This window comes from Rhinopithecus roxellana, chromosome 9 (assembly GCF_007565055.1).
Source record: "Rhinopithecus roxellana isolate Shanxi Qingling chromosome 9, ASM756505v1, whole genome shotgun sequence".
NCBI classification, from domain to species: domain Eukaryota; kingdom Metazoa; phylum Chordata; class Mammalia; order Primates; family Cercopithecidae; genus Rhinopithecus; species Rhinopithecus roxellana.
The window spans coordinates 142,065,732-142,090,614 of NC_044557.1; the positions used below are offsets into that span (position 1 = coordinate 142,065,732).

Genomic DNA, 24,883 nt, shown 5'->3' on the forward strand with positions numbered 1-24,883 from the left:
CTTGAATACAGCAGACTGATGGCTCTTGACTCTTTATCCAATTTGCCAGTCTGTGTCTTTTAATTGGACCATTTAGTCCATTCACATTTAAGGTTAATACTGTTATGTGTGAACTTGATCCTGCCATTATGATATTAGCTGGTTATTTTGCTCACTAGTTGATGCAGTTTCTTCCTAGCATCGATGGGCTTTACATGTTGACATGTTTTTGCAATGGCTGGTACCTGTTGTTCCTTTCCATGTTTAGTGCTTCCTTCAGGATCTCTTGTAGGGCAGGCCTGGTGGTGACAAAATCTCTAAGCATTTGCTTGTCTGTAAAGGATTTTATTTCTCCTTCACTTATGATACTTAGTTTGGCTGGATATGAAATTCTGGGTTCAAAATTCTTTTCTTTAAGAATGTTGAATATTGGCCCCCACTCTCTTCTGGCTTGGAGAGTTTCTGCCGAGAGATCTGCTGTTAGTCTGATGGGCTTCCCTTTGTGTGTAACCTGACGTTTCTCTCTGGCCGCCCTTAACATTTTTTCCTTCATTTCAACTTTGGTGAATCTGACAATTATGTGTCTTGGATTTGCTCTTCTCGGGGAGTATCTTTGTGGCGTTCTCTGTATTTCCTGAATTTGAATGTTGGCCTGCCTTTCTAGGTTGGGGAAGTTCTCCTGGATGATATCCTGAAGAGTGTTTTCCAACTTGGTTCCATTTTCCCCGTCACTTTCAGGCACACCAATCAGACGTAGATTTGGTCTTTTCACATAATCCCATATTTCTTGGAGGCTTTGTTCATTTCTTTTTACTCTTTTTTCTCTACACTTCTTGCTTCATTTCATTCATTTGATCTTCAATCACTGATACTCTTTCTTCCAGTTGATCGAGTCGGTAACTGAAGCTTGTGCATTTGTCACGTAGTTCTCGTGTTATGGTTTTCATCTCTATCAGTTCTTTTAAGGTCTTCTCTGCATTAATTATTCTAGTTATCCATTCATCCATTCTTTTTTCAAGGTGTTTAGTTTCTTTGCGCTGGTTACGTCGTTCCTCCTTTAGCTCTGAGAAGTTTGATCGATTGAAGTCTTCTCTCGACTTGTCAAAGTCATTCTCCATCCAGCATTGTTCCATTGCTGGCGATGAGCTGCATTCCTTTGGAGGGGGGTATGCGCTCTGATTTTTTGAATTTCCAGCTTTTCTGCACTGCTTTTTCCCCATCTTTGTGGTTTTATCTGCCTTTGGTCTTTGATGATGGTGACATACTGATGGGGTTTTGGTGTGGGTGTCCTTTCTGTTTGTTAGTTTTCCTTCTAACAGTCAGGACCCTCAGCTGTAGGTCTATTGGAGTTCGCTTGAGGTCTACTCCAGACCCTGTTTGCCTGAGTGTCAGCAGCAGAGGCTGCAGAAGATAGAATATGGCTGAACAGTGAGTGTTGCTGTCTGATTGTTGCCCTGGAAGCTTCATCTCAGGGGTGTACCCTGGCGTGTGAGGTGTGAGGTGTCGGTCTGCACCTAGTGGGGGATGTCTCCCAGTTAGGCTACTCAGGGGTCAGGGACCCACTTGAGCAGGCAGTCTGTCCGTTCTCAGATCTCAACCTCTGTGCTGGGAGATCCACTGCTGTCTTCAAAGCTGTCGGACAGGGGCATTTACCTCTGCCAAGGTTTCTGCTGCTTTTTGTTTAGCTATGCCCTGTCCCCAGAGGAGGAGTCTACAGAGGCAGGCCGGCCTCCTTGAGCTGCGGTGGGCTCCACCCAATTTGAGCTTCCCGGTGGCTTTGTTTACCTACTTAAGCCTCAGCAATGGCAGGCGCCCCTCCCCCAGCCTCACTGCTGCCTTGCAGTTAGATCTCAGACTGCTGTGCTAGCAATGAGGGAGGCTCCGTGGGCGTGGGATCCTCTGGGCCAGGTGTGGTATATAATCTCCTGGTGTGCCGTTTGTTAAGACCCTTGGTAAAGCGCAGTACTCTGGTGGGAGTTACCCGCTTTTCCAGGTGTTGTGTGTCTCAATTTCCTTTGGCTAGGAAAAAGAATTCACTTATCCCTTGCGCTTCCCAGGTGAGGCGATGCCTCGCCCTGCTTCAGCTGTCACTGGTTGGGCTGCACCCACAGACCAGGGCCAACCGTCCGACATGCCCTAGTGAGATGAATCTGGTACCTCAATTAAAAATGCAGAAATCACCCGTCTTCTGTGTTGCTCACGCTGGGAGCTGGAGGCTGGAGCTGTTCCTATTCCGAGACATTTTAAGAATATTGATTTTTCCAATCCATGAACATGGAATATCTTTCCATTTTTGTGTCTTTTTAAATTTCTTTCATCAGTGTTTTATAGTTTTCATTGTAGAGATCTTTCACTTATTTGGTTAATTCTTAGATATTTAATTTTATTTGTGTCTGTTGTAAATGAGATTACTGTTGGCATATGGAAATGCTACTGATTTTTGTGTGTTGACTTTATGTGCTGCAACTTTACTGAATTTGTTGATCAGTTCTAATAGTATTCTTGTGGAGTCTTTAGGCTTTTCCAAGTATAAGATTATATATATCATAAACAAACAAGGATAATCTGATTCTTCCTTTCCAATTTGGATTCCCTTTATTTCTTTCTCTTGTCTGATTACTCTAGCTAGGACTTGCAGGACTGTGTTGAATAACAGTGGTGAAAGTGGGCATCCCTATTGTGTTCCAGATCATAAAGGAATGGGTTTTAGTTTTTATCCATTTTGTATGATACTAGCTGTGGGTCTGTTGTATATGGCTTCTAGTATGTTGAGGTATGTTTCTTCTATATCCAGTTTTTTGAGGGCTTTTATCAGGAAAGGATGTTGAATTTTATCAAATGATTATTCAGCATCAGTTAAAATGATCATATGGGTTTTGTCCTTCATTCTGTTGACAAGATATATTACATTGATTAACTATGTTGAACCATCCTTGCATCCCTGGGATAAATCCCACGTGGTCATGATGGATCGTCTTTTTAATGTGTTGTTGAATTCCGAGGTATTGGTTGTAATGTCTCCTTTTTCATCTCATATTATTTGGGTTTTTTATCTTTTATTTCTTAGTCTGGTTAATGGTTTGCCAATTTTATGTATCTTTTAAAATACCAACTTTTTGTTTCGTTGTTCTTTTGTGTTTTATTTCAATTTCATTTATTTCTGCTTTGATCTTTATTATTTCTTCTATTTTGGGTTTGGTTTGCTCAGGCTTTTCTTGTTTTTTAACATGCATTATTGTTTTCATGTCTGTTACATATATTCTTTTGGATTTGAGGTTACCATGAGGATAGCAAATACTGTCTTATAACCCAGTATTTTAAACTGATGATAACACTGACTGCATAACAAACAAGCTAACAAAATGAAAACTCATGTGAATGTTAACTTTGTACCTCTGCTTTTTAACTTTTTGTTGTTTCTCTTTATATCTTATTGTACTATGTCTTGAAAAGTTGTTGTACTATTTTTGATTGGTTTTATATTGATAATATATATTTTATATTGATATATGTGTATTTGATTTTATATTGATCATCATTTTGTCTTTCCACTTAAGAGTAGTTTACACACCACAATTACAGTGTTATAATATTCTGTGTACTTTCTGTTACCGGTGAGTTTTGTACCTTCACATGATATCTTACTGCTCATTAATGTCTTCTTTTAGATGGAAAGAAGGTATTTAATATTTAGTATTTCTTGTCAGACAAGTCTGGTGTTGATGAAATCCCTCAGCTTTTGTCTGGGAAGGTATTTCTCCTTCATGTTTGAAGGATATTTTTTCTGGATATAGTATTCTAGGGTAAAAGTTTTCTTCCTTCAGCAATTGAAATATGTCGTGACACTGTCTCCTGACCTGTAAGGATTCTAGTGACAAGTCTACTGTCAGATATAGTGGAACCCTGTTATATGTCGTTTGTTTCTTTTCTCTTGCAACTTTTAAGGACCTTTATCCTTGATGTTTGGGAGTTTGATTATTAAATGCCATGAGATAGTCTTATTTGAATTAAACTATCTTGGTTTTCTGTAACCTTCTTGTACTTGAACGTTGTTAAGCTTTCTACCTCTGTCTCTCTCTACCCCTCTTTAAGGCCAGTAACTTAGATTTGTCCTATTGAGGTTATTTTCCATATCCTGTAGGTGTGCTTTATTGTTTTTTATTTTTTTTCTTTTGTCTCCTCAAATTGTGTTTTCAAAGAGCCTATCTTCAAGCTAATTATTTAGCTTGATCAATTCTATTAAGAGATTGCTGCATTCTTTAGTATGTCAGTTGCGTTTTTCAGCTCTAGAATTTCTGCTTGATTCTTTTAAATTATTTCAATCTGTTTATTAAACTTATCTATGAATACAGAATTCTGAATTCCCAGTCAGGTGCTATGGCTCACATCTCTGATCCCAGCACTTTGGGAGGCCGAGGCGGGTGATTACTTGAGGTCAGGAATTTGAGAGCAGCCTGTTCAACACAGTGAAACCCCGCCTCTACCACAACATACAAAAAAAAAAAATAGCTGGACATGGTGGTGCGCACCTAATAATGATGGCTACTCAGGAAGCTGAGGCAGGAGAATCGCTTGAACCGGGGAGGTGGAGGTTGCAGTGAGCCAAGCTCATGCCGCTGCACTCTAGCCTGAAAAAAAAATTTTTTTTGAATTCGCTTCCTGTGTTATCTTGAATTTCTTTGAATTTCCTCAAAACAGCTATTTTGAATTCTCTGAAAGGTCACATCTCTCTGTTTCTCCAGGATTGGCCACTAGTGCCTTATTTGGTCCCTTTGTTGAGGTCATGATTTTCTGTATGACCTTGATGCTTGTGGATGTTTGTCGGTGTCTGGGCATTGAGAGTTAGATATTTTTTGTAGGCCTCACTGTCTGGGCTTGTTTGTGCCATTCTTCTTGGGAAAGCTTTCCAGGTATTCAAAGGGACTTGGGTCCCAAGCCCAAAAACACTGTGGTTTTTGCCGACTCGTAGAGGTGTACCACTTTGGTGATTTTGGATAAGATCCAGAATAATTCTCTGGATTACCAGGCGGAAACTTTTGTTCTCTTCCTTTATTTTTTCTCAAATAAATGGAATCTCTATTATGAAATGCCTGGAGCTGGAGATGGGGTGATGGAGGCACCTTTTTGGTGACTACCCCTGGGACTATGCTGGGTCATACCTAAAGCCAGCACAGCACAGCACTGGGGCTTGCCCAAGACCCTCTGTAACCGCTACCTGGCTACCGCCTAAATTCGCTCAAGGCCCTCGGGCTCCTACCATTAGCAGGTGGGGAAGCCAGCCAGTCTTTCCCTTCAGGGCAGTGAGTTCCCCCAGGTCCCCATCGGGTCCACAGATACCATCCTTGAGCTTAGACATCTACCTGGTATTCTGTCCTGCTGTGGCTAAGCTGGCCTTAAAGCCACAAGACAAAGTCCTTCCCACTCTTACCTCTGCTTTCCATAGGCAGAGGAGCCTCTCCTGGTGGCTGCCACCACCACTACCGGCCCATGAGTTCTGCTAACATTCTTTTAAAGCCCAAGGGCTTTTTAGTCAGCTTGTGGTGAATGCTGCCAGGCCTGGGACTCACCCTTCAGGGCAGTGGGCTCTCCTCTGGCCCAGGGCAGGTGCCAAGTTCTTGAATTGTGGATCCCAAGATCCTGCTTGGTGCTCTACCCCACTGTGATTGCACTGGTACGTAAGGTGCCAAAGTCCCCTTTTTCCTCTCTTTTTCTCAAGCAGAAGGAATCTTTCACCATAGCCACCACAGCTCAGTATACATTGGGCCTCACCTGAAGCCAGAACATCTCTGAGTCTCACCCAAGGCCCGTGGCATACTACATGGGTATCACTGTCAGTTATTCAAGGTCCAAAGCCTCTTTAGTCAGCAGGTTAAGATTAAGCCTTCCAGGACTGGGTCCTTCCCTTTAAGGCAGTGGATTTCCTTTTGGGCCAATGTCTAAAATGTCATCTTGGAGCTAGGGCCTGGAATGGGGACCTCACCACTCTGCCTCTGTCCTGCTGTAGCTGGAGCTGACCTGGTATGCAAGATGCAACACAAAGTCCTTTTTATACCTTGCTCTCCTCAAGCAGAAGGAGTCACTTGCACTGCTGCAGTTAGTGCTGCCTGGGGTTGGGGGAGGGGTGGCGTCAGCAATTCAAGACAGTCTTTCCTACCCTCTTCAGTGCCCCTTTCAGCAGTACGAAGTTAAAAGCAGGTACCATCATTGCTTACCTGGTTTTTATTCTTATAATGGTGCTTTTTTTGGTGTGTAGTTGTTAAAATTTGGTGTTTTCAAAAGGGGAAGATGATTGGTAGAGGCTTCTGTTCTGCCATCTTGCTCCGCCCCTGTCTTTTTTTTTTTTTTAGTGGTTCCACAACATTCATTCCAAAATATTTATAAAATGCCTACTTAATGCCAGGTTTGGCAGACCTAGCAGTGAACAAGGCCTTTGCTCTCATGGAGCTTGCATGCTAGAGTGGGAATACAGACTGAGGTAACATAAGTAAATACAAGACATTTCAGTAACTGTATATCAGGTAATGATATGGGCCACGCACATAATTAAAATTTGGCAATATGATGGTATCTGTTTTCTATTGGATGATCAGGGGATGCTTCTAATGAGGGAACATTTAAGCAGAGACATGACTAAGGAGCCAGTGTAAACCAGGATCATTCCAGACAGAGTGCAATGGCCTTAAGGTAGGAATTAGCTTCACATGTTGAAGGAAGTAAAGGGAAAGCCTATATGGTTGGAGGATATTTGTATGAGACTAAGTTGAAAGGGAGGCAAGGGCTAATTGTGTAAAATATTACAGGCCATGATTAGAAGTTTGGACTTTGTTCAAAGTTTGAAGGGAAACTCCTAGAAGGTTTTAAGCATGAGAGAAACTAAGTCTGCTTTGTTTTTAGAAAATTGATTATAAGGGGGTCAGGAGTGCAGTGAGACCAGAAGAGAAATGATAGCGGCTTAGATATGGGTGGTGTAAAGAAATACATAATTGGGATATAGTTAGGAAATCAGTAGGTCCTACTGATGGTTAGAATGTCGAGAGATAGAGAAAACTGGGAGGAAATACGATTTACTGAAATGAAGAAGGCTTGTAAGAAGGGGGTGATGAACAGTTCTTTTTTGGTGGAGGGGCAGTGGTTTGAAACAGAGGCTCACTCTATCACCCAGGCTGGAGTGCAGTGGCGCGATCTCGGCTCATTGCAACCTCTGCCTCCTTGGTTTAAGTGATTCTCCTGCCTCAGCCTCCCAAGTAGCGGGGACTACAGGTGCGCGCCACCATGCCCGCCTTATTTTTGTATTTTTAGTAGAGATGGTGTTTCCCTATGTTGACCACGCTGGCCTTGAACTTCTGACCTCAAGTGATGCACCCGCCTGGGCCTCCCAAAGTGCTGGGATTATAGGCTCGAGCCACTGTGCCAGCCCAGAGTTTTATTTTGGACTTTAAAATTGAACTGTCTTGGCCGGGCGCGGTGGCTCAAGCCTGTAATCCCAGCACTTTGGGAGGCCGAGACGGGCGGATCACGAGGTCAGGAGTTCGAGACCATCCTGGCTAACACGGTGAAACCCCGTCTCTACTAAAAAATATAAAAAAAAAAGCCGGGCGAGGTGGCTGGCGCCTGTAGTCCCAGCTACTCAGGAGGCTGAGGCAGGAGAATGGCGTAAACCCAGGAGGCGGAGCTTGCAGTGAGCTGAGATCCGGCCACTGCAGTCCAGCCGGGCGACAGAGCGAGACTCTGTCTCAAAAAAAATAAAAAAATAAAAAATAAAATTGAACTATCTTTTAGACAACCATAGAGCAGTCAAGTAGTCATTTGGTTACTCATCGAATTCCAGGCACAGCTGGAGATAGACATAAGGTAGTTTATAGCATGTAGGTGCTGCCTAAAGCCAGGTCATTTGATGTGAGAATAGACAGGGGCCTTCAACTGGGATGTGGGACCAGGTGATTCAGCATCTGTAAGTTGTACAAAAGCAGAGCCAGAGTTGACCAAGAAGGACTGCAAGGAGTTAGTTATGTTGATGGCTACTATGAGGTCAAGTAGTCATAGAATACAATTTTCTATTAATTAATTTTTCAGTCCCTATTGTTAAATATTTGTGTTTATTCTGGTTTCTTTTCCACTATTATAAACACTTCTTCAATGATCGAGGATAATCTGTTTACTTTTGTTTCTTTAGAAACAATTTTTAGACATAAAATTTTTAGTTCAAAGGTCATAAACATTTTTAAAGCTTTTGAGACATATTAAATTCTCCTTCAGAGAAACTAACCAGTTTATATTTCCATCAACATTGAAAGTATCAGACTGGTAAGCAGCACTATTAATTTTATTTAATAACATTGATCAGGGCAGATGGAGACATGTGCAATAAATGGAATAGGAAGACAGGACTTCTTTCTGAGATGGCACTCATTACATTCTAATTTACAATGGAAATTTTAACAATTAGAAGTGAAAAGTAATTGTTTTCTTTTCATCCAGATATGGTAAGCTACAAAATACATTGTCACTGGGCTAGTTTCTTATAACGTACTCCTGCTTCTCTTGGTAAGACATGTACCCCAGAGAATTGCTTTCAGTGTGCTTATATTTCTTCCCTCAGCAGAAGTAATTGCTTTTTTTGAAATGTTTTAAGAGAAGAGAGATCTTTGAGAAAGCACCTGTAGAAACTGCTTTCTCTGAAGATACAGCAGAGTATCTGACTTTACAACTGAGAGGAAAAAGTCAGCTGATAGTGTCCAGATTATTCCATCTAAAAACAGAAACACTTAGCCTTTTTCTGGGCAATTGCAACAGTTCCTAAATGGCCTTACTGTCCTTTTGCTGCTGCTTCTAACCTTTCAACCCTCCTAGTAGAGTTGTTAGCACTTCTAAGGCCTTGGCACTTGCTAATACCTCTACCTGGATTGCTCTTCCTTCAGACACCTACCTACATGGCTTGTTCTCTTGAACTCCTGAAGTGTTTGGTCAAATGTCAACTGTTGCTGAGTAAACCTCTCCCTTATCCTTTACCTGCTTTCCTTTACCTCCATAGTGCTTGCACACCACCTTTCACCTATGTAATATTTGTCTGCCTCTCCATACTAAAATATAAGATCCATGACGTCTGAGATGTTGATCTCTTTTGGTCACTGTCCGAAAATAATAACTGCATATCGTAGACACTCAGTAAACATTAATGAATAAATAAATGACTGGACTCTTCAACCCTCAGCTGTAGTTGAGCTCTTTAGACTCTGTAAGTGTGAAAACAGCTGACCCATAGGATAAAGACCAGGTTCATTATCACTCACAAAACCTTTTACAGCATGGTCTGGTCTCTTAAACCTTGTGTCCCACTTGACATTATTGAAAAAGGCACATCGCCCACATTGTGTCCCTTACCAAGAATGACCTTCTCCTCTTCCTCTGTCAGTTTCTCCTGTTTTTCAGGAGCCAGCACAAATGTTGTTGCATGTGTTTACAGGCAGAATTCCTTCCTCTCTTCACTGTTCCTGAGATACTGGGTTCATGCTTTCATTATAGCACTTATGACAAAGGATCATAATTACTTGTATCTCCTCCCTAGAATAGTATCTCATAGTACCTACAGCCAAGAAGTACTTAAGATACTGGATAAAAAGAATTTGAGGGATAAGGCATAAATATATCAGTTTTATGAACTGTTCTGTGAATTTATTTCCTGTTACTTATAAATCTATGAATATATTTACCTTCCATAAAAGAATATACTTATAAATTTTAAGAATGTATATTTTTTAAATAGATTTTTATCTCAGAGTTTGAAACCATTGCCTCAAGTGAATTGATTTAAATTTTCTCGGTTGTTCCTTGCTTTCATCTTAGGCCTAAATTTTAGCATTAATAGTATAATAAATACTTGTAAACATGTCTTTTAAAAACTAAATTAGGTATAATTGTAGTAATATTTATTTGATATATACAGTTATTTTATAAGGGTAAAAAAACTGATTTATCTTTATGCTTAGGGAGTATAGCCTTCAGTTAAGAAATTGTTTTTACTATTTTGTGTCTGATTTGATGGAAAAATTATGTAAGTTACATATTATGTGCTCAGAAACTGTTACACAATAAAATACTTAATACTTGAGCAAAATAGAAATCACCTTGATTTTCTGAAATGTTTTAAAAGTCTTGAATTTAAAAGCATTACTTTTAAAAGTGATTTTTCTTAAATGTCTAAGATGTTAGGAAATTAATGATATTTTAGCTGGCTAAATTGGCTAGCGACACTCATTTAATAGGTTTTCCACTTGACCTTTTAAGCGCTACTGGCATTTCTAGAGTTACCTAAATTACAAGACTTACCTTGTTACCTTGTTTAAAATCTAAATTGTTCTTCCTCACTTTACCTGGATAGCCCTGATTTAAGTGATTTCGTTTCATGAGGAAATGAAATAATAATTAATTTAGCATTTCAAAAAGTTTCTGAGGCCAGTGAACAGAGTAGAACTAATAATCTGATTTTAACTATTTATGATGTCTCATTTCACTTCAAATCTTGACTTTTTTTGTAGGACTGTAGAACTTCTTTGTTAATTATGCCCAGGCAGCATTATACCCAGTCACCTGTGTTAGACTTCTTGACTCTCTTTATGCCATTACTAGTGAGTCAAAAATGTATTCCTCTCCTTAGGGTCATCAGTTTCACTTCACTTTCTTCTTTCCAGTAGCATAACCTAAATTCATGTTCTTACCTTTTGCTTAGACTGCCTGTCGTAATAGGCATGAAGTAGGCATGAAGTGCATTTTTACTAAGCCATATCCTACCCAAACTCCTTAGTCTTCAAGCGGCTTCACTGCTGGATCTGGTGTGCTTTCCCGCTCTAGCTACTCTCCATCTAGGTACATTCACTTCACATTATTCGGCATTTCCTGTATCTACTTTTAGTTTTTCACATATTAGCCGTTTGTACAAGTTGTCTTATCTATCCAAGATGTAAAATACTTTCACTCTTTTCTGCCTGGCTGAAATATTTCTTCAAAAGTATTTGTTGTTGTCTCCAATATGCTCCTACAGCTCCTTAGAGCACCTGGTGGGTGCTTTTAAAAAATACTTATTTATTCAGTAAGTAATGTCTCCTGTGAGCCACTGTATTTTGTGATAAATGAGAATCCCTGCAGTTAAAAAAGTGTTATCTACCAGACAGCACAGAGCTTATAGTGATTATTTATGTACATATCTGACTCCTGCACTAGTATTTGACTCTCTGAAGAGAGGCACGGTTTTTTTTTTTGTTGTTTTTTTTTTTTAAGTCACCTGTCTTGACACACACATTATTTTAAATGAGCTTAAGTTTGAGAAGGGACCTTGAACATCATCTAGTTTGGCTCCCTTATTTTGTCAGTTTTATGGGGTGGGGAGAAAACTGAACTGAGAAAGGTTATAGGATTTGCTTAAATGGATTTAGAAGAAGAAGAAGGATTAGAACCTTGAGATTACTTGATATGGATGATTTATGGGGTTGACCTCAGAAACTTCACCGTGATTCGTATTATTTTGTAGCTCACAACCTGCTTCTTAAAGAAGTTTAAGAAGAGACACTTGACTGAAGTGATTTGTTAAGAAAGTACCAAGGGGGTGATGTTAACCTTCAAGACATTTCAGAATGTCGAAAGATATTTTTAGTTGTCGAAGTGGTGTAGGGAGGAGGTGTTACTGGCATCTAGTGGGTAGAGGCCAGGATGATGCTAAATATCCTGCAATGCACAGGATGTCAATAATGCGAAGGTTGAGAAACCCTGAGTTAGAAAATAGGGAATTGGGTAGAAGGTGAGTATGCTTGTAAGAGTATTTGAAATTAACTGAGAACAGAAAGATTGGCAAAATGGAAGCTGTAGCATGAATAGTTCTCCTTAAGGTATAGAAAGGTACAGAAAGGAAGTAGTGAAAAGTACTGGATCAGCCAGTTCTTTTACTGGCTATCATCTGCTTTCATGGGTCAAAATTGCCAAACCTCTCAATGTGTATGAATAAAGTAGGAGTTTGGCTTTTCTTATGAATGAATATTTCTAAATGGGTATCTGAAAATTGAGGAGCGTCTGTGCAAGAAAATTGAAAATTAACATTTTATATTATATGGATTGATTTTCTTTTTTTAAACAATAGGTAAGTTTATATTCTAACCAACTAGGATTTTTCTCAGGAGCACATGGATGAAGTATGCTCCTCGCAGCTTTTAACTTCAGTAAGGCGCATGGTTTTGACCCTTACCCAGCAAAATGATGAGAGCAAAGAATTTGTAAAGTTCTTTCATAAACAACTTGGAAGTATATTACAGGTAAGAGTTTATACTTGTGTGATTTAGCAGTATATGTGGTAAGGTTTTTTTGGGGGGCGGGGGCGCAGTGAGGCATTTTCTTGCATTGTACAATTTATGCAGGTGGACATCCATTCTAGCATCCATTTGGGATGATGTTTTAATATTTTTTAGGTTGTCACTTGGTTAAAATAATATTGTATTATTAGGCCCTGTTTGTATCTTCATTTAATTTGGTCATGTCTAAGGCATATCTCTTACAAGCTTTTATTGGTTTGGTTTATCTTCTCAATGAAAACGTTTTTAGTTTGAAATGTTTAGAAAGTATTCTGTGACTGTTTCTAAAATAATTGGCTAAAGTAATTTGACTAATCTGGGAAATTTCGGAAGCCAGAGACCAGCTAGTTGTAGAGACATTTTAGGCTGTATCAGTACGCTTAAATTATAGTAAGTCAGTAACTGGGGGAGAATTTGCCTACTAGGAGACCTTTAGCAGTGTCTGCAGACATTTTGTTTATCACAGCAAGTAGTGTGAAGAAGGTAGGGAGGGCTGAGAGGACAGGAACTGGCAACTAATGGGTAGAGACCAGGAAGAATCTTGATAAACATTTGACAGTACACGGGACAGTCCCCCACAACAAAGTATTATCTGGTCCTAAATGTCAGTAGGGCCAAGGTTGAGAAATCCCATGTTAGTGTTAATAAAATTACCTTGTTTATTCCTTATGACAAACATCTTTATGTTTACCTGAGTATTTTCCCATTGAGACAGTTCAGTGATATGTATTTTTACTCTACATTAGGTGACACATTTTTCTTTTCGTCTTTATTACAAAATTTTCTGATGAAACTTTGCCTTGTTTCTTATTTCTGTGTTTAAACTGGTTTTAGATAATCGGTATTAACTTTTTCCTTGGGCTTGATGCAAATTTATATCGCTGTAATTTTCCATTTTGTTAGTATTAAGACTAAAGTATAAATTGTCCTGGCCCCATTGGTACTAATTAGTAATTAGTACTAATAGATAATTTTTAAGGACTATAAGACATCAGTGGTGGTGTGCATTGTAGGAAACTATTTTAGAGTAACACTAAAAGATAAATAATCATTCAAATATTTTTTATCAAGATCCACGTAGCCCTTCCTCAGTTTTGCCTTGTGATAATTGTGGGTAGATCCCAAAGCATTAATTTGGAAATAAGATTTTTTTCTCAGTCTGAGGTTTGACTGCTTTTCTTTCATCCCATTCTTGATTTTTCCACAAGAGGACATACGTGAAGAATAAAAGTTAATTTATATTTAATATTGCCCAGAGTCTTGAAAAATTTTTATGAGCTAGAGCTTAAATTACCATCTTCTACATTTTTCCTTCTGAAACCCGTTCAGGATTTTTTTTCCCACAAAGCACCCAGCATATGTACGTTTTTACCATAATTGTACTAGATAAGATAGTCTTTTGGTGGGAGAGAGGGTTAGGCATTGAACATCATAGTTGTTTGCCTGTTTGCTAAATAGTGTAGTCCATATTTTTAGAAAGAAAAAGAGGAGTGGTTTTACTAAAAATGTCTAGAGTATACTTATTTGAAGATTCTCAACCTAAAATAATCAAAAGGGTCAGAATCTACTTTAAAGAGACTTGATTCGGCCGGGCGCGGTGGCTCAAGCCTGTAATCCCAGCACTTTGGGAGGCCGAGACGAGCGGATCACGAGGTCAGGAGATCGAGACCATCCTGGCTAACACGGTGAAACCCCGTCTCTACTAAAAAATACAAAAAACTAGCCAGGCGAGATGGCGGGCACCTGTAGTCCCAGCTACTCGGGAGGCTGAGGCGGGAGAATGGCGTGAACCCGGAAGGCAGAGCTTGCAGTGAGCTGAGATCTGGCCACTGCACTCCAGCCCGGGCAACAGAGCGAGACTCCACCTCAAAAAAAAAAAAAAAAAGAGACTTGATTCAAGCTCAGTGTGTGAGGGATATCTGCCTGGGAAGCACAGATTCCAAAGAATAGACATATTCCAAAGAATAGACATCAGAAGTTTGGGATCATTTATATCAGGGGTCCCCAACCCCCAGGCTGGTGAGCAGCAGGCGAGTGAGCAAAGCTTCGTCTGTATTTACAGTTGCCCCTTATGGCTCTCATTACCGCCTGAGCTCCACCTCCTGTCAGATCAGCAGCAGCATTAGATTCTCATAGGAGAGTGAACCCTTCTGTGAACTGCACATGTGAGGGATCTAGGTTACATGCTCCTTATGGGAATCTAATTCCTGACCTGTCACTGTCTCCCATCATCCCCAGATGAGACCATCTAGTTGCAGGAAAATAAGCTCAGGGCTCCCACTGATTCTACATTATGGTGAGTTGTATAGTTATTTCACTATATGTTACAATGTAATAAAGGGCATAATCAATGTAATGTGCTTGAATCATTCCAAAACCTTCCCCCAACCTATCTATGTTTGAGGGAAGCATTGTCTTCTGTGAAACCAGGTCCTGGTGCCAGAAAGGTTGGGGACTGCTAATTTATCTGGAGAGAGTTTAGGGAAGCTTAACAGAATTTCAGCATCTTTCTATATAAGGCTAAATGCATAGTAAAGGAGGCAGTTAATCTGTAACAAAGATCAGTGGTTAGAAGGCAGGAGGTCTGGTCTCTGATGTCTTCTAGTCATTTACAGAACAAGAACAATGAGGAAGAGAGTTAATGTATTGTGTAAGAAGGAGAAATCACTAACGTTCAAGTTGCCAGGGCTTAACTTCCTCCTTGACATAATATAAATGTAGAGGGTCTTGAAATCTTGTTTTCTTTTACATGATCCTGTATATCAACTTGAATAGAACTTAAGTTTACTTTTGAAGAAAAATTTAAATTAGAATGGTTGGCTTAAGTAAAAAAGGAAGCTTTAAAAGTATACTAATGGTACATTTAGAGGTGGAAGATTTTGTCTTTTCCTTTTATAGCACTTACACATATACTACAGCAATAAATAGTATCTCCTGTACTGTCAGGGAGCTTTCTGGTATCAGAAATCCCTGTCTGAATACATTTGTGCCCAGCAGTTACATCAAATAGTGACTAAATATAGATGACCATATATGTCCTTCCCTTGTATATATATACTCTTTAAGCAGGACTAACAACATTCCTACTTAGTAATATAGCAGTATTCTTTACTAATACTAACCTATCTTTCCATAGTAATCATAAACATTCGTTTTAAGTTTTTCAGTACTTAAAAGTAATACTATTCTATAATTGAAGTTCACTATCTTTAAATTATTTGGTTTATGTTTAAATAGGATTCACTGGCAAAATTTGCTGGCAGAAAACTGAAAGACTGTGGAGAAGATCTTCTTGTAGAGATATCTGAAGTGTTGTTCAATGAATTGGCTTTCTTTAAGCTTATGCAAGATTTGGATAATAATAGTATAACTGTTAAACAGAGATGCAAAAGGAAAATAGAAGCAGCTGGAGTGATACAGTCTTACGCCAAAGAGGTAAATAACATTCATTTTGATTTTAGGATAATTGGCACATAAATACACTTCTTAATCATTATTATTAACTAAAATCACATTTTACCTCAGCAAAAGTAGTTGTTTTTTGTAATACCAATTAATCACATTATAAGTCATTACATATGCTAGTCACTTGTGGAATCTGAGGAGTAACAGCAGTTGCTCAAGGTCAGGAATGCGGACAGAAATTAATGTTAAATGTACATTGTCAGATAATTGTCAGATAACCAGTTCACATTACTGTCCTGTATTCGGGTCTCAAAAGAGGAGAGAAGGACTGGGATCTGGTCCTGGGCCAGAGCCAGCTGCCTGCCATGGCTGTTATCAATCCCTGTAGTTTCTTAATATGCATTATCCAGAGGTCACTCCCAGTTAACACAAATGCTTATTAGTTAGGGCTTTGGTTTTATATCCCTGTAGTTTGTTCTACCTTGTCAAATTAATTTTGATCATGTGAGATTGGATGACTGTTCTGCCTCAACTTGAGGCATACCAGGAAGCCTTTTCCCTAGTTTTCCTGACCCTCTTTTATGAGAAGGAAATAAGCCAAGACCCAAATAGAAAGAGACGGCTCTTCTTCCTTACAATCTAAAGTAGATGAAATCAAGCTATCCATTTCACACTTTACATGATATTTATTTTCTGGATATAAATAAATTTTAGACATTACTAAGAGCTTGAAGAAAATAAAAGCATGATACTGTAATAAATGATTAGAAAGTAATACAGGACAGGCTGAGGTCTATAATCCCAGTGTTCTATAATCCCAGTACTAGACATGAGAACTGCTAAATATGTAAGTATGTATCTAAGTATATTGCTAAATTCTGTGTAATTGATTTGTTTTAAAGGCCAAAAGGATTCTTGAAGATCATGGCTCACCTGCTGGAGAGATTGATGATGAAGACAAAGTATGTGCTAATTAATTTTTGCCTAAAAATATGACCGGGTACGGTGTCTCATGCCTGTAATCCCAGCACTTTGGGAGGCCAAGGCGGGTGGATCACGAGGTCAGGAGTTCCAGACCAGGCTGGCCAACATGGTTAAACCCCGTCCCTACTAAAAATACAAAAATTAGCCAGATGTAGTGGTGCGCACCGGTAGTCGCAGCTACTCAGGAGGCTGAGGCAGGAGAATTGCTTGAACCCAGGAGGTAGACGTGGTATTGAGCCGAGATCATGCCACTGCATTCCAGCCTGGGCAACAGAGTAAGAGACTCTGCCTCAAAAAGAAAAAAAAAAAAGCCTAAAAATAATGCTTTTGAAACAATATAAAATTATTTTAACAGCTTTTACCTTAATGTTTGAAAGCAGACTGTATCATCAAATGACCTTTTTTCTGACAGATTTTTTTGTTTTAAAAATAAAACTAGACTATTAAAAATGGTTCTTTGTGTTTTTTATTAGATAATCATCATTATTAATATGATAGACTTACTATATAGCTTTTACACATGTACTTTAAGGAATTAATTACTCAAATGTATTTGTGTCTAGGACAAGGATGAAACTGAAACAGTTAAGCAGACTCAAACATCTGAGGTGTATGATGGTCCCAAAAATATAAGATCTGATATTTCTGATCAAGAGGAAGATGAAGAAAGTGAAGGATGTCCAGTGTCTATTAGTAAGTTTAAAGGCTCTGTACTGTCTTTATATTTTAGTTTTTTGTAGGTCATTTATTGGAACAGTTTGGTGGAGTGTAACAAGTATAGAATTAAGTGTCAAAGAACTCTGATTTTGAATTTCACTGTGAACCTGAATTATCCGGCCTTTCTGCACTGTATGTTTTCTAATACATACTGTTTGAAGATTTCAGATTTTGTATATAAAGCATCTGTGCCATGCAGGAATGCAATAAATGGTAGCTGTTACTAAGATTATGTGCTGAAATCTACTAAAAATTGTGTATTAATCAACTTAGATTTGTCTAAAGCTGAAACTCAGGCTTTAACTAATTATGGAAGTGGAGAAGATGAAAATGAGGAAGAAGAAATGGAAGAATTTGAGGAAGGCCCCGTGGATGTCCAGACTTCCCTTCAGGCTAACACTGAAGCTCCCGAAGAAAATGAACATGATGAACAGGTATTCCCATCAGCCTTATTTTAACTACTCAAAGTAGATCCTTCTAAATTTTCAGCTTTCATGAATGGAAGCCTGATTAATATGCTTATTAAAATCTGAAATACCAGGTTTTTTTTTATAATTGTTTTTTAGAGACAGGGTCTTGCTCAGTCTTCTGGGCTAGAGTGCAGTGGTGTAATTGTAGCTCACTGCTCATATCCTCAAACTCCTGAGCTCAAGCGATGCTCCCACCTCAGCCTCCCCCCAAAATTCTGGGATTACAGACGTGAGCCACCACACCCATCCAATAGTTTATACATTTTAAATTATACACTGTTTTTAGTGGTGTGATTAAATCTCACACTGGCCCATTCCTTCCTATTTGGGTTGTGAGTCATTCCATTGTCCAACATGTCTACACTGTGTGTACTACCTGCTTGTTAATCACTTAATAGCCATCTAGGGTAAGCAGATAGATTTGTAGTATCACAGTGTTCAAACAACCCTTATTAATGGCCCCAAAGCACAAGAGAATTGTTCTATTATTAGTTATTGTTAATCTCTCACTGTGCTCAATTTATAAATTAAACTTTATCATAGATAAGTCTGTATGGGGAAAAACAGTATAAATGGGGTTTGGTACTATCCACAGTTTTGGAACATACATTCTATGGATGAAGGGGTACTTTTTTATATGTTATTTTCCTCCCTAGTCTAGATCTTTTCCTCTGGAGTTTGACATTTTACTGTGATGTGCCTTATTGGGGTCTTTTTTCATTATTTGCAGTGGATACTCAGTGATTGTTTTCAACTTGGTAAATTTTTAAATTCTCTTTATTACTGCCACACCGTTTTCTCTTTTCTCTCCCTCTGTAATTAATATTATCAGGTACTATTAGTAGTCATGGATTAATCTTTTAATTTTCTCCTCTTTTCGTTATCTTTTGGTTTTACCTTGAGAGATTTTCTTTAACACTTGCATGAAATTATTTTGATCTCAGCTGTCATATTTTTAACTCTTAAACAGTTTTTTTTTCTGATTATTACTTTTTTGTAGTGCCCTGTTATTTCACAGAAGCATTATCTTCTGTTTTCAATGTCTGCTGAACCTTGGTTGTTTATGTTAAATAATAATATACCAAAAAGCAAGTGAAGGCTCTATTGGGCTTCACTGTAGGTAGGGCATTTGGGGAGACAGCCAGCATATTCCTAGAAACTTCTAAATGTCAGTATCTATTGGTCTTTTCTTTGAGATGGTTTAGATTCTCCAAATTAGGATCCTTCACTGTCCTCCTGCCTGGAGTGTATAAGCTTGGCTGCTGGTATTCTGAAGCTAGATTGGGAATGGGGCTGAGGTCCCACCGTTATACAGGCATGCACTAGGTTATTCTGTTTTCAGTATTCTATTTAAGTTGGTGCAGAAGTAATTGTGGTTTTGGTCGTTTTTTTCAATAGCAAAACCCATAATTACTTTTACACCAATCCGATACTTTACTGTGTCCTCATTTGTCTCTCCACCTCTACTCCCAGTAGCCCCAGGTTTGGGGCTCACTAGTTTAATTTGTCTAAAATATAATCTGCCATTTTCTGTTGAGGTTGAAGGAGAGAACCTACGTAGTCACATGTTCCTTAAACAGTTTTAAGCGACTACTACCACCACCACTGTTTCATCACCAGCTCCTGCCCGAACATCATATGCCTTCCTTTCTAGATCTGTTACTTACAGTTAAGAGGTGAATCTCAATTTTTGTTTCCTCTCCCTGCTGAAGGCATTTAACTTTGTTCATCTTCCTCTCCTCACTTCCTCCTTCATTCCCTTTTTGGCTGCATTAAGTGTCTTTTAGAGTCTGAAAAAAAATGAACAATGCAGTCTGTTTATTTCAGCTGTATTATTTTGTGTGTGTGTGTTTTTTAAGAAGGAAACCCTTTAACTTAGCCATCTTGAAATCACAACCAAAGCCTCCTTGAGATAGTTTTAGAAGATACTTTTAAATTTGTTTGTATGAAGTTCTTGGTTGGACAAAAACTACACACTGGTAATCATCTCTTTTATAGTGACCATATATTTCAGGCCCTGCTATTAAAACATTTTTCCCTTTTAGATCCTACAACATGACTTTAAGAAGACAGCAGAAAGCAAAAATGTCCCACTGGAACAAGAAGCCAGTAGTAAAGGTAACAAATCTAAATAAGTCTTTGATTTTAAGGTAATTTCCTTTATTTGCTTAAAAGCTAAAAAAACAAAAAACAAAAAACAGAAAACACCAAATTCCTAGTTTGAAAGTACTTTGGACCTGATGTATATTTTTCTTCTCCCTATAAATCCGTTGTAGAAAACATAAGAATTTGTTTCTGTAAACAACAATAAAGAAAAGGTGACACATATTTACCTGCACAGACAAAAATTCTGTAAAGAGCATTTTTAGATACAAATATGGGAGATTTAAAAAAATAGCCATTTGTAGGCCTTATTCCTGAAAGCCTTGATTTGTTAGAAATCCGGTGGATTTCAGGAATTTGATTCTTAAAATGGTCTCAGGTGATTTTGATCAACTAAATTTGGGAGCCATTGATAAGGAGCATTTGTAGTTGCCGTTTCTCTTTGGTCTTAAGCGTCTTGATTGTTCTTACTCATGCATGTTGTCTTTATTACTATAATAGAGACTAAAAGTTAACATTTTTTGCATTACATTAATATTAAGACTTTCTTTTGATGACATAGATGACCAAGATAACTCTCCTGTGAAACCCTGTTACCTCAATATCTCGGAAGATGAGCAACCTTTAAATAGTGCTTCCCATAGGGACTCACCTGCTACTGTTGATTCAACTCCAGAGCCTAACCCTTTGCCGTTACCTTTACCTGAAATGGAACCTTTAGTGCCTAGAGTCAAAGAAGTTAAATCTGCTCAGGAAACTCCTGAAAGCTCTCTGGCTGGAAGTCCTGATACTGAATCTCCAGTGTTAGTGAATGACTATGTACGTATCATTTCCATTTCCAAATATTTTTACTTTTCATTTCTGTGCGTATTTCTTCATTTTTCAGATTAACATTCTCAGCATGTAAACCATTTTGTGTTTAGGTTTAGAACATGTTGGAACATTTTTCTAATTCACACTTAAACTTTAGCAGAAGGGCAAGAGTGAATTAAGATGACCATCTCAAAACCCACAAGCTGTTTTATGTTTTATAATGTTGAGAACCAAAGAGATAAAAAGAGTTCATCTTAAGTTCGGATCTGAAGTGGTAATGGTACATGAATCATCGTTTATCCTTTACACTACCTATTCTTCTTAACTGTTTAGAATATATTGCAAATTTTCAGTAAACCTAAAGGTTTACACTTGAGATAGGAAATAAAACAGTTTGACAACACAATCTTTATACAGTGAATGATTAAAAAAGGAAAAAAAGACTAGGAAGTCTGTACTCATGATAGTATTAAATGAAAATTCAAGTGGAGCCCAGGTCTGAAAAATACTTGAGCAGAGAAAAGCAAAAGCCTTAAAAATAATTAATCTTGCTGAAGCTGAAATCATAAGTGAAACTTCACTTGGGTCATTTCTGATAGATACTTAACGTTAGAACCAAAGCTTAACCCCAGCCTCTCATAAGTAGCCAGCTAACATATGGATATGTGACTAGGGACTTTCTGAGAAGGTACCTGATAAAAGACAGTTTTCTAATTGCAAACCAAGCAAATAATTTATTTTATTTCCACATTTTCCAAATAAATACTTGCCTCTGATATTTTTGTCAATGGAACACTAAATCTCTTTTGGTCTGGTGTTCCCAGTTCCTGAATTGCTTCTTACTCAAATGAACTCTAAAATTTTATTGTGCCTCAGATTTGTCTTTTACAGTTTGGTGTCAGAGTGGGATTTGAAAGAGACCCCCTGTGGCCTCTGGAAGCATCAAGGAACCAGGCAAAAAGTGCCCATTGTGCTCACTGCTTTCTCGCTGCATCTGGAGGTCCTGAGTAAGTCCCTCTCGGATTTCAGGCTCCACAGTTTGTGTCCTGAGCTCTCGGAGTTTATTTGAGTAATTTTATTTTATTTTATTTTATTTGAGACGGAGTCTTGCTCTGTTGCCCAGGCTGGAGTGCAGTGGCATGATCTTGGTTCACTGCAACCTCTGCCTCCCGGGTTCAAGTGATTCTTCTGACTTAGCCTCCCGAGTTGCTGGGATTACAGCTCCGTGCCACCACGCCTGGCTGATTTTTTCTATTTTTAGTAGAGACAGGGTTTCACTGTGTTAGCCAGGATGGTCTGGATCTCCTGACCTTATGATCCGCCTGCCTCAGCCTCCCAAAGTCCTGGGATTATAGGCATGAGCCACCACACCCAGCCGAGTAATTTTTTTTACTGGATCCAGAGGTCAAACTAGATGTTTGACAGTAACTAGACTGGGTCCAGTTGGCAGCCTCAGGTAGGTGAAGTTTAGAAAAATAGGGTATTATGGGTTAATTAACACCTGGGGAGTCTGGGACCCCTCTTTCTAGAACTCTAGCAAATTTTATGTTTAGAAATTATGAACATGAAACTGCCTTTTTAGAGAAATGGTTACACTTTACCAGAGAAGAGTTAAAGTTACAGTGGAGAAGTTTTAATCTAGGTAAAATTGTTTATGGGAACATTAGAAAAGAAGGGATCCCAAACGCCTCAGAAACAGTGGGAAGCAATTTTTGATTGGTGTATAGAGGCTTCTAAAAGACATAATTCCAAAATTGCCTCTGTAAAAGATTCCTTACTAAAGGCAAATAAGACAGATGGAAAGCTTAAGCAATGAATTGACAACAAAAATAAAATGAATTATATGTAGGGAGTGACTTCACTCTGACCTGTTACTCTGCTTATCCTCCTCTGATTATTCTGAATCCAATAACCCATTTGTTCAGTCATCTTAATTCTTTTGCACAATTACCCTTTCACTCTGGATGATGTGACAGAAAGGAAGTTGGGCTAATGCTTTGCTTAGTTAAACCCTCAGCCAGCACACCGAGGTCTGGCTCCTGTAACTACTTTTACTTCTGGGTCAAAAGCTGAACTCAGAGCCATGGCAAAAGATTTTCCAAATCCCAAGGAAAATCCAAAACAGTTTGCTGAGGAATTTAGAATTAGAATGACCCTGGGCTTCCTGATTTCTATCAGTTGATACGCATGATATTAGCCGCTGCCGGAAGCAGGTTAATGGATGACTATGGCAGGATGGCATAAGCCTCAGAAGAGTATTGCCAACCCTTTAAGAGCTACTTCTGTGGATAGCCCAAAAGATGCTACTGCAACAACTGGAAAACATCTAAAAGCTATCCCATGGTCTTTCCACAAAAGATTGACTAGTCCAAAAAGTTCAGTCTGTTTCTGATTACACGGCTAGATTGGAAATCTCATTTGTTAAACATTCTGGTCTTGAAATACAGCAGGGAGTATTTCCTGTGGGAATTGAAATGGTTTTTATGGTTTTATTCAATAATAGTCTCTGACTAGACTCTGGTGACTTGATTAAAAAACACAAGATTGGATGGCAAGTCACTGATACGGCTAAATTAGTCGCCACAGCTGAACATTTTGAGAGAACATTAGAACTAGAAAAACATCAGTGTCTGTAAACAGGTCATTGAAGAAAAGATTGTCCACTCTTGACCAGTCCTCTAATGGACCTACCCGTTTTGAGCCAGACTATTTCCTCATTAGATGAAGTTCCCAGGCTGGTCCGGGAACAGTGGTTCACACCTGTGATCCCAGCCCTTTGGAAGGTCAAGGCAGGCGGATCACCTGAGGTCAGGAGTTCAAGACCGGCCTAACCAACATGAAGAAACCCCGTCTCTGCTAAAAATACAAAATTAGCTGGGTATGGTGGTGCATGCCTATAATCCCAGCTACTTGGATGGCTGAGGCAGGAGAATCACTTGAACCTGGTGGGCGGAGGTTGTCATGAGCTGAGATCGTGCCATTGCACTCCAGCCTGGGGGAGGGGAGAGCAAAAGTCCATCTCAAAAAAATAAAAAAAAAAAGTTCCCAAGGGTTTGACTCTGAAGACAGTAACACCAATGGGACATCAAGGGATTCTCTGGTATGTTACTCTCCATAAGACCTTAAATAAACATGGGGAAACTAAGATCAGCATCAGTGGGAGTCGTGTACAATGTTGGTGGATACCTTATCCACTTTCAGCCCCATCCTAATAAATCAGCCAATCCCTTGGAGGAAAGAAAGTATGTCACATTTCCAATCAAGTTCTGAGAATCCCCTGTGAACCAGTCCAAATGACACTTGGACCAATATCAGAAAAGCATGCCTTCCTACAGTATGACAATAAATTGAGAGGGCACATAAAGTTCTCTCTGGAAGGAAAGTTAATTTTAGAGCTTCCTGACCCTTCTAAACCTGAACTGCTCTGTTTCCTGCAAGCAGGAATTGATCATATTGAAACTCACTCTTATACCAACCCAGACCTTTCTGAAGTACCCAGATGTTTGTGGACCTGTTACTCAACTGACAAAGGGAAGATTAAAAGTGGTAAGCCTATAAAAATCCAAATATATTACCCCAAGCCATTGCCTAAATTGCCGTAATGCCCCCTAGAGTCAGAGGCAATCCAAAGGCTTTACCCAATTATAGAGGATTTAATAAAACAATTCCTTGTACTTGTCTCTATAATACTCTAATCCTACGGATAAAAAATCTGTCACGCCTGTAATCCCAGTACTTTGGGAGGCTGAGGCGGGCTGATCATGAGGTCAAGAGATTGAGACCTTCCTGAACAACATGGTGAAACCCCGTCTCTACTAAAAATATAAAAATTAGCTGGGCGTGGTGATGCACGCCTGTAGTCCCAGCTACTCAGGAGGCTGAGGCAGGAGAAACGCTTGAACCCAGGAGGTGGAGGTTGCAGTGATCCGAGATTGCGCCACTGCACTCCAGCCTGGCCAGAGAGCGAGATTCCGTCTCAAAACAAAACATATATACACACACACACACGTATATACATATGTTATATATACACATATATACATATATAATATATATACACACATATAATATATACAC

The 24,883-nt window shown here is 39.0% G+C and overlaps 1 protein-coding gene across 37 annotated transcripts in view; it reads left to right on the top strand.

The window, feature by feature from the left end:
* Positions 1-24,883, top strand: part of PCM1 (pericentriolar material 1) — a 109,027-nt gene that overhangs the window by 74,184 nt on the left and 9,960 nt on the right. For 15 of the 37 annotated variants that reach the window (XM_030937348.1, XM_030937351.1, XM_030937349.1 and 12 more), the window contains 8 exons: positions 12,132-12,278; positions 15,552-15,749; positions 16,622-16,681; positions 17,267-17,396; positions 17,694-17,854; positions 19,936-20,008; positions 20,556-20,812; positions 24,248-24,352. In XM_030937348.1, coding sequence (XP_030793208.1) covers positions 12,132-12,278; positions 15,552-15,749; positions 16,622-16,681; positions 17,267-17,396; positions 17,694-17,854; positions 19,936-20,008; positions 20,556-20,812; positions 24,248-24,352 — 1,131 coding nt within the window. Of the gene's footprint in view, positions 1-12,106; positions 12,279-15,551; positions 15,750-16,621; positions 16,682-17,266; positions 17,397-17,693; positions 17,855-19,935; positions 20,009-20,555; positions 20,813-21,682; positions 21,814-24,247; positions 24,354-24,883 lie in introns of those variants that run through there. The other 22 variants (XM_030937360.1, XM_030937364.1, XM_030937373.1 and 19 more) reach the window with 7 other exon arrangements.